The sequence below is a fragment of the Gymnoscopelus braueri genome (genome assembly GCF_963280865.1).
Source record: "Gymnoscopelus braueri genome assembly, chromosome: 22".
Classification (NCBI taxonomy): domain Eukaryota; kingdom Metazoa; phylum Chordata; class Actinopteri; order Myctophiformes; family Myctophidae; genus Gymnoscopelus; species Gymnoscopelus braueri.
This window is the reverse complement of record NC_137624.1, coordinates 1,676,650-1,686,909: the sequence shown is the minus strand read 5'-3', so window position 1 is coordinate 1,686,909 and position 10,260 is coordinate 1,676,650. Positions and strand designations below refer to the sequence as shown.

Here is a 10,260-nt window from a genome sequence, read left to right as displayed (position 1 = left end):
AGGATCCAATGGAGTTGGGAGGTTTTGTCAGAGGTGCTTTTAATACTTTTCATTGGGTCAAATGTTTTTATTTTTTACACTGACGTAAAGGGTGTTCAATAGCGTTGATTTATGATAAAAAAAAAGAAGCTGAAAATTGAGTTAGATGGTTGGTCCTGGACACAGACAATATAATGTAAACGGTGAGGTTCTCTTAAGGCAGCTTTCCACCGCACCGATTTTGGGCCGACTCTGCGTCGGGAAGCGTTGGATATCGCCGATCAGCAGATATTGTATATCTGCTATATTCCATAATTCCACGAGTGTGCAAATGGAACCAAATGGACCCTTAATTTGTTCACTCTCGGAATTAGGAGAGTGCATATCAAACTGGGGGTCCTTGACATTTAAAAAAAGTTTGAGAACCACTGCCCTACACACAACAAATAGTACTGTCCATGGTTCTGAATTCCATACCGTCCACATCCACTATAGGGCCAGTCCCACTCATTTAACCAAATGAACCCTATACCGTCCCTATTCTGGGCATGTCATAATATAGTAGATCTACAAGCTCGCAACACTTCACAGTACAATGCGTTTTTTTGCTATCTTTGGGGACCCCAATCGTATGTAGTAAGTTTTTTAAGTGGTTAATATACTGTATGTGTATTTTTTCTTTTTTTTACAACTTTATTTTATAGTCGTTATGTTATAAACATGTACATAGGCATAGCATATCATACAAAAAGATCACTTAAACACACACATAGGCATAGCACACAAAAGACCATATAAAACACAATCCTTCAACTAAATCTACAAAGGGACTCCAAGCTTAGACAAAGTTGTTGCGGGCTCGCACGCACGCACGCACGCACGCACGATAATACACCTGAATGACACATACAGCTGTAAAAAAAAAAGAGGGAAAAAAAGAAGAAAATAATACATTTTGTAACCGAAGTTATTGCGTTAGAAATCAAGGATCCCATGCCTTTCGGCCTGACAAATAACCTATTGCAAAGCACTGTCATCTGGACCAGTGATAATTTTGACATCAAATTGTAATCTGAAATGTTTTAGTTTTAGTCTAGTTTTAGTTGACTAAATGTCTTAACATTTTAGTCGACTAAATCTACAGTTGATTTAGTCGACTAAAATGTATTTTGATGGGCTGTGATGGCGTCATAATTCCTGATTTACACTTAGCTGCTTGACGAAAATAAAAAAATATTAAAAATAAATGAAAAAAAGTAATTGAAAAAACATTTAATTTAATTATTTTATTGTATTTTTTTTTCATTTTCCCAAAAAAATATAAAAAATAAATGAAAAAAAGTAATTGAAAAAAACAGTCTCCTCACGTATTAGAAGGATGGGTGAGGAGCTTAAGAACCAAGGACGGGTGTTTAAGAACCAAGGACGGGAGCTTAAGAACCAGGACGGGTGTTTCCGATGAAGCTAACATGGTTAAAATGGAGTTTGTATAGGAAGGGGGCGGGTCTGATAAAATGAATATCAAATATCCAAATACTGAATCAAGCAACTTAAAAACTGTCTGGGGTGCTCCAAAAAGCCTGAGTAGACTATAAAATTACCCTTTTTTTTTTTTTTTAAGTGAAATATCCCTTTAAGGAGCAAACTGAAGCAGTGAGGCTTCCTTTCAGTTGAACAGAGCGACAGAGACCACTGGCGCTACCAGGAGCAATAAGAGGCTAACAGCAGTGCTTGCAGCGCCGTTGCACAAGTCACCCTCACAGCAGCCCATTTGAGATGACACGCCTGGAATCATGCCTGGAGTGTCAATGTCCGACGACACACACAGGCTCTTGGAGACGCAGCCCTTCATGATAATCTCATTGCCTCCGACTACCACTGTGAACAGAAATAAAACATATGTGCTTAAATGCTCCAAGTCTAACAGAAAACAATGTCACTCTCTTCGGAGCTGAAGAACGTGACATATTTGGGTGGACTGAAGCTGTATAGACCATAGACAGGGGGTCCGGGACCCCTAGGAGTTAATACAGAGAGGGGCGCCAAATGTTTGTCTGTATATAACATAATATTATTATTATTATTATTTTTAACATAAACCACTTTAACCCTCGCATCCCTATTCTGAGGGGAACATTAGCTGAAAATAGCAGATCTACAAGCCCACAACACCTTGCGCTGCGAGGCGTTGTAGAGCTTGTAAATCGTCTATTTTCGGCAAATTGGTTTGATGTAGATGGAGAAAAGAGCAGACCAAGTACAGAGCCAACGGTCAATTTACTAAGTATTGAGGGTTTAAGCGGTTAAATGCAGTGGTGGAAAAAGTACTCAAATGTTTTACTTGAGTAGAAGTATCAATACTGCAATGTAGAAATACTCTGTTACAAGTAAAAGTCCGGAATTCAAACTTTACATGAGTAAAAGTATTGGTATCAAAATGTACTTAAAATACCAAAAGTTTTCAAATGTATAAAAATCTTTTGAAAATAGCAGATCTGCAAGCTCAAAATGCGTCGCATCGCGACGTATTTTGAGCTTATAGGCAACTGTAGATCGGCCGAAATGTATATAGGGCTGCAGTGGTTAATGTATGTTTTGTAATAGTAATAACAATCTACAACCAATCTAGTAACTATTACTAAAGTTGTCAAATAATTGTAGTGTAGTAAAAGTACAATATTTGCCTCTGAGATGTAGTGGAGTAGAAGTACTGAAAATTGAAAATACCACAAAATTGTACTTAACACATCGGGTGCCGAACACGGTCTGAACCGTGTTTTCACAGAGTGGCGCTTTGGTGCCGGACACGGTCTGAACCGTGTTTGGTGTCTTTTTAGTTTTTTTAGTTTTTTTCCACACGGGAGGGGCTGGAGCAGCTCTGGAATCACCCGTGGTGATTCTGAGAAGGATAGGCCAGATGGATCATCGTGTCAAAAAACATGGCGCCCATCCGCTTCTCCTTCTCTAAAACCCCTATAACTCCGAAACTTTTTACGCTGGGGAAAACGACTCATTTTGTATGCACGATCGCTCCGCCATTGTTACTCGCGTAAGAGATGTTATCGTTCCAGCCCAGCCCAAGCATACCTCCAAAATGGAGGTATGCTTTTTTTCACATGGAATGCACGTCGTGGAGTCTACAGCTTAAACAGCGCTGCGCAGCTTAACGGTGAGATTTCTGGCACCGAACGTAATCTGTTATTATAAAATGCTGGCACCGATTGTGTTAAGTGCAGTACTTGAGTCAATTTACGTAGTTACTTTCCACCACTGGTTAAATGTCTGAAAATTCATTCATTCATTCTAACGTGAATCCAACATATTAATAGAAAAGATGATGTGTAAACAAAAAAATATGAACACTGATGAATATGTAGAGGGGGTCCCTGCTTCATCTCTCTCTCAGCTGAGGGGGTCCTTGGCCTGGAGAACATAAAAGACCCCTGCCATAGGCCGACGTATTACCTCTTGATGAGATGCAACGGTCCTCGTCCCCGGTACATGGTAGAATGTCGGAGCAGTCGTTTTTGCAAGTGAAGCACGTCTTACCATTGGGAGAAGGGCTGGTGGCAGGAGCTGTAAGTTTTACATTTTGGAAATTGATATTGATTTCTTCAACCTTTGAACCTCATGTACAACAAAATAACATGCACATATTCAAAAGATACCACCGAAGTGGAAAAAGCTGCGCTCCAGAAATAAGGGCAAGATGCGCATTCTTCTTTTTTTTTATTGAAAATACATACGTTTTGCAGAAAGGATTTAGAACAGTGGTTCTTAAAAATAGGTATTGGGAATAATTTTATAGTCTTTGGTATGACCCGGCCGGGGAATCGAACCCCTGACCTCCCAGTCTCAGGGCCGACACTCTAAACACACATGCACACACGCACAGTCGCACGCACGCACGCACGCACGCACGCACACACACACACACACACACACGCACACACACACGTACAAGCATTGAAATGTTGTTGGGACTTATAACGAAGAATATATTAAAGCAAGAAAATAGCCAATCTCACAACGGGTCGTGAAAGCGACACGTTGAGAGTTTGTAGTTCAGCTATTTTTTTCATTAATTCTTTATACAGCTTGAAGATATGTGCTAGTTTTGCATTTAAAAAAACATATATTTTAAATGGCCTTTGTTTATTGGGTTTTCCCATTCAATATCAAAAATGGTCACTATGCAGAAGATACATAATATCTTACTCCAGTGCAATCCATCCAATACAAAAAATGTCAATAAACAGATTGAATAACACACAAAAACACCATGAAATAAATACTTTTTAACAGTAATTTTCTCTTCTGGGAGTCCCTGGTACAGAATATTTTCAAACGGGCACCAAATACATATCAGTTTGGGGGGGAGACAGTACAGATGCTATAGGCTACTTACGTGTGGGGTGCTGGACATTACAGAGGGCAGTGGAGCAGCATTCGCTGCGCACAAGTGTCCTGGTGATTCCAACGTTCATGGAGCCATTAACACCACACCCAGCAGATGCCATGCACATCTTCATTTTAACATCCGTGTTCATACTGCCTGAAAACAAAACAAGAGATTAGCCTCAGCCAAAATAATGTCTTAATCCAGGGGTCTTCAACAAGGGATATCCACGCAGTGATATAGTCTGGCCACACGAGGCTAGGTCCTCAGAGTTAGGCTACTACAGGGGGGCTGCCAAATCTCTGTGTGATAGGAACTTAGTTTTACCTTAACCACTATTCTGAGGGGATCATGTCATTAGCCGAAAATAGCAGACCTACAAGCTCACACGCGAGGCGTTGTGAGCTTGTAGATCGGCTAAGAGCAGCAAAGAGGTTTGGGGTAGGGGGAAAAAAGAGCAGCCCCAGTACAAGTTTTCCAAGTATTGGGGGTTTAAGTGGTTAACTGCCTGAAAATACACATTAACATGAATCCAACACACAACGCTACACATTGACAGTATACTCAAACACATCTACTATGTTTAATATGCAACATGTGAATGAGATCTGTATGGGTACTCAAATAGACAGAAATAAGGCAATGACAAATGCTCAGGTTTGAAAGAATGAGTGATTATTATTTTAGTACTAAAACATGAGATAGATTTTTTTTTTTTTTTTTACAATTTCAATGCAGCAAAGAAATGCAACAATGGGCAACAGCCCTTGTCCATCTGCCAGGCCCTCTTTCTGGAGCAAGCTATTCACCTTATTCCTGGCCACGCCCACTGTGGGCCTGGTCATGCCCACTGTGGGCGCCGCCAGGTAGGGGAGTAGGGAAATGGGGAGCCCCATATCATTGAGTTTCCTGTTTACCAGTGTTGCCATGTCTGCTTATAATAAGGAATTTGGGGCATTTTTAAAGTGTAGTTACTTAATTAGGCTTGCTTTCTAATGTTTTTTAAACCAGTGGTTCCCAAATTTTTTCATGTCAAGGACCCCCAGATTAATATGTATTCGTCCGCAGAGTCGCAGACCCCCATCTGAAAATATGTGGTGCCAGGGACCCCCATACAAGATTTGTGTTGTTAACTTTTTCCCCCAATATTTTTTGAAAATAGCAGATCTACAAGCTCACAACGTGTTGTCATATGACACATTGTAAGCTTGTTGATCTGCTATTTTCAAATAGCTGAAAGTGGTAAAACTGTTGCCTCTTTTGGGCTTGTTTTCATAGACCAGGCTGCTTGTTTCTCTTGCAAAATCTGGCAACACACTGATTACCTGCATTACACCTGCAGTAGCCTACTAGGGAGGAAGTGAACAGATATTGAACTAGAAAAAGTGCTCCTCGGAGCACAGGTCTCCGCCAGGTCAGGTAGGTTATTGTGGCCACCTGGTGGCGCTATAATAGGCCAATGTGAAAAGGGTGCCATTTCTTCCTCAGGCTAGTGGGAATGTGCGTGCATTCATGATTTGAGGCATTTTGTTGCAAAAATGTGTTTTGGTAAATTAGACCTGCTGGTGGCGCTATAACAGGCCAATATGAAAAGGGTGGCATTTCTTCCTCGGCCTAGTGGGAATATGCGTGCAAGTTTTCACTGAAATCGCACGCTGTGTTCATGATTTGAGACATTTTGTTCAAAACGGACCAATCTTGCAAACTTTGGAAGCCAACCTTAGCCCTATCTGGATGGAATATGAAATATCGGACAGATCCGTCTTGATCACATGACTATAGAGATACTGTGTACCGATTTGCGTGATGTTTGGATAAAATCTGTAGGAGTAAATGTGTTTTGCACAAATCTGCCTCCTGGTGGCACTATAACAGGCCCATGTGAAAATTTTGGGGCAGAGGTTCTGAATTGGCATCCACGGAGTGTGCGTGTGCAGTTTCGCAGCGACCGGGCCAACGGTGCCAGAGATTAGCTGGTAACACACGGACAGCACAGGACACACGGACGGACACACGGACGGACGGACGGATGGACGGATGGACGGACAGGGGGTAAAACATACTCTCTCGCCATGCCTTTCGGCCTGGCGGAGACAATGAAGCAGCACACAGAGAAAAACTCAATGGTGCCCCCTCTAAGAGGCAATGGCGGCACCCTGGAGAAGGCCATATTTATCTAAATATGTAGATAATTTGTTTGTTTTCTTTGATTGATCTCTCTTCCCCCTTGCCCTCCCCCCTCTGCTTCTTCCCTGTCTTTTTTCTATGGAAATGACAAAAAAGTGGTCGAGTATGGGTTGGGTGTGGGTCCTTGTACTCCTACTAGGAGTCGGACTAACGTTAACCACTGAACGTTATCATTATCCGTGGCTACGTTAACATTAGGTCTGGCTGCAACATGTTTAGCATTGAGGTGATATGTAAATTCTTTGTTGAACAATCTGCACACAACCGTGTTTTTATCCACGCTTCCATCAGAGTTTTTTTAATCAAATTTTCCCATCCACTGGGCCAAGCAAAGCAGTCTGATCGGCTTCTTCTCTCATTGCGTGCACTGGGGTTTGTTGTCTGTTGGTTGGTGCACTGGTATGATCGGTACGACTGAAACTCGTCCAGTGGCTACTTGTTGTCAATTAGTTGTACGAGCTCTTGTCTTATTGGATCTTGTTTATTCGATACACTTAATTGTTTTAGTTCTTGGCTCATTTGATTTTCCTACTTTGTCCCATCTGTTTATGAAAGTAGGTAGCTGATATATTGCACTTTTACCTTAGCGCTAGGTATACTCTTAGTTGCTTGTTTTAGAAGAGAATGCACTTAATACTTCTGGTGATTAGTAGTTTCGTTCCCTATCTATGTTGAATGCACTTATTGTAAGTCGCTTTGGACAAAAGCGTCTGCTAAATGACTGTAATGTAATGTAATGTAATTTAATGTAATGTGAGAAAGGTTCCGTGGTGGAGGATTTAGAGGGCGTTTTTAGAATCGGCCTGAGGTCTAAATGGGTTAAGAATCCATTTTCCAACATAACCACACTAGCTGTGGTTAGAAGGACATAAGCATACATAAGTTAGAGTTCTCTAAATGAAATACACACAACTCACTTTAGATATTCAGAATTCCTTAACAAACACAAATGTATACAATATGTAGTCTCTCTCTCTCTCTCTCTCTCTCTCTCTCTCTCTCTCTCTCTCTCTCTCTCTCTCTCTCTCTCTCTCTCTCAGCTAGGGGGTCCTTGGCCTGAAAAACGTTGAAGACCCCTGAAGCATACTAGAAAGTGGTAGAGCTTTCTTTGCCTCACAAGAATGAAATACAGAGGTTAATACCTCTATCACCCACATATGTCCGGACTGTTGTCGCGCTGCATTGCGCGAATGCAGGACAGTCTTGCTGGGTTTCATTTAAGGGTCCCTCCGGGTCCGGGATGCTCTCGTAACATTTCAAGGCAGAGGCTACAACATGGTATAGACAACAGGAGGTAGAAAGTAACTAAGTACATCTACTTAAGTACAATTTTTTACTCAACTGGAGCATTTTAAATTTGTTATGCTTTTACTTCTACTCCACTACATCTCAGAGGCACATTTTGTACTTTTACTCCACTACAATTATTTGAAAATTAGTTATTAGCCTACTAGTCACTTTGCAGATATAAATTATTATATCATAAAAAGATACATTAACCACCTTGTCGATTTTTTGCCAGACCCAAGGGGTCGGGCTTACATGAGGCTTTGTATCTGTTTTCTCCATACATGGGCATGGTCACGTTGTCCCCCGGCCCCAGCCAAAAAAAGTCTGTCCCCCTTTCGTCCCCTTTCGTCACGAACTATTCATGACATCATTATTATGTCACAAGTATGTAATTAAGTAACATACTAGGACTTCATTCTGGGTCTGGCAGAACCAGGTCTCCGTCTTGTTTACATTGCTTTGAAAATAGCCAATCTACAAGCTCACAACGCGTCGCATCGTGAGCTTGTAGATCTGATATTTTCAAAAATGTTTGTACTTTTAATTTTGGTACTTTAAGTATATTTTGATGCCAATACTTTTGTACTTTTGCTCAAGTAACATTTTGAACACAGGCCTTTTACTTGTAACAGAGTATTTCTACATTGTGGTATTGTAGTGTGACCATTCTGAGTTAGATTTCATTCCCCTTTTAAACACTGTAGCTCACATTATAATACAGACGGTTCATGTGGGGTGGGGGTCAGTGATAGCCTCCACCTGTTGACCAAGCTCTTTGAACATTGGCTGACATGATTAGCAGCTGAATGCCAGGAACCCAGACCTGGCGTCTCCAGGTTAAACAATGGAGATGTCACCCCAGGGCAGAGTCCCTGAATAGCATATGCTAGCCAGGCTGGATCTGAGTCAACAACACATTCTTATTCTGACTTTAGCGAAATAACTTCTATCTGATTTTACTTGCATACTGTCATAAGCAATAAGCAAAAAGGGCCAATATACCACAGTTGTTCAATCGAAAATGTGGGCAACGATACAGCTTTTAATAGGTCTACGAAGAGGGTGTGGTGTCTGGACGGTGTGTGTGTGTGTGTGTGTGTGTGTGTGTGTGTGTGTGTGTGTGTGTGTGTGTGTGTGTGTGTGTGTGTGTGTGTGTGTGTGAGTGTTAATGGCCGGGTTTCCCAAACGAATTTGAGCTTGTGCGTAGCCTAGAAGCTGCGTAAGAGCCTCCACGCACCTGCGCAGTAGCAACCCCGCCACGCACTATCTTCGTTAGTAGCAGCTGTGTGTGCCCTGCGTGCCATCTAAACTGGCTTCAGGAGATACCATCGTCGTAGGTTCTCGTTACGTGTGTGCTAAAACTACATTCGCGAGACAGCATGCACGTAAAGACCTCCTGGACGAAGCCTACGTAAAGCCTACATGAACTACCTAGTGCTGTCCTACGCTACACAGCAGTTTAAACACCCTTTGCGAAAGTGAAATGGATCATAAAAATACCAGAGCCAACTGTCAGATGTCCTGAAGCAGTCCACTCCAAATACAACTTTTGAATAATATATTTATGAATTAAATTACAGCGGTGAGGTGACATCTGCAAGGTAAATAAAACACTAAAGTGTCCCCATTATGCAAGTAAATTAAATATACTTAAAATACCAAAAGTAAAGGAATGCAGAATGTCCCATTTCCCAAATTGAATATGTATTAAAATCTTTTGAAAATTGCAGATCTACAAGCTTGTGAAGCGTTGTGAGCTTGTAGATCTGCTAGTTTCAAAAGATTTTTTAACCATTCATAAACATGGCGAGCGCAACAGCTGTCACTTTGTGAGAGGAACTGGGGACTTTCATCATAACGTTTAACTATAAAACTTCGAAATTAAGGAAACATGTTTAGCTCAGCATCATTTATATACCTTTAGTTAACTTGGCATATGCTTAATATTTTTATCAGACGATCGGATCATCCGTGAGAGTACAATTTGTAAACTTCGGGTTCATGCATAGAGGACGAAGCAGCGTAGCCCTGGGGCCTGTTCCTCAAAAGGTGAATTAAAAAAGCCTGGCCTTAAGCCAAATCCAGGCTTGACAAAGTCGGGTCCGAAAAGCCTCGTTTATTCCGTTCCTCAGACGCCAAGCCAGGCTGAAAAGGAGCAACTTTGTCGAGCTAGGCTATGTCAAGCCAGGCTGTGTCCAGCCAGGATAATGAAGCCAGGCTGAATGGGCGGCGATTCGCCGGCGACGTATTTCTATAAAAGACCATGAACTCGAGCGCAGATTCCTTGAACTTGACCAATCATGGCAGCGGGGAACAAAACTCGAGCAGCGTTTTTCTCTGTGGCCGAACAGCAGCAGCTCATGCAAGCATATGAGGAAGTGAAACATGTTATCAACAGAAAAGGA

The 10,260-nt window shown here is 41.6% G+C and overlaps 1 protein-coding gene across 1 annotated transcript; it reads right to left on the bottom strand.

Moving 5' to 3' along the window:
- Positions 1 to 384: 384 nt before the first annotated feature.
- On the bottom strand, positions 385 to 7,829 carry LOC308077693 (uncharacterized protein). Its single transcript, XM_080418553.1, has 5 exons — positions 7,717 to 7,829; positions 4,388 to 4,534; positions 3,445 to 3,555; positions 1,186 to 1,857; positions 385 to 1,111 (listed from the first exon to the last, which is right to left on the bottom strand). The coding sequence occupies exons 2-4, from the start codon at positions 4,527 to 4,529 to the stop codon at positions 1,646 to 1,648; spliced, it is 465 nt and encodes a 154-aa protein (XP_080274679.1). The 5' UTR covers positions 4,530 to 4,534; positions 7,717 to 7,829; the 3' UTR covers positions 385 to 1,111; positions 1,186 to 1,645.
- Between the last annotated feature and the right edge of the window lie 2,431 nt (positions 7,830 to 10,260).

Coding starts and splice junctions, on each gene's coding strand:
- LOC308077693 (XM_080418553.1), bottom strand. CDS start 4,529: ATGAACACGGATGTTAAAATGAAGATGTGCATGGCATCTGCTGGGTGT. Junction 3,556..4,387: donor TAATGTCCAGCACCCCACAC/GTAAGTAGCCTA, acceptor TAAAACTTACAG/CTCCTGCCACCAGCCCTTCT. Junction 1,858..3,444: donor CCGTTGCATCTCATCAAGAG/GTAATACGTCGG, acceptor TTCTGTTCACAG/TGGTAGTCGGAGGCAATGAG.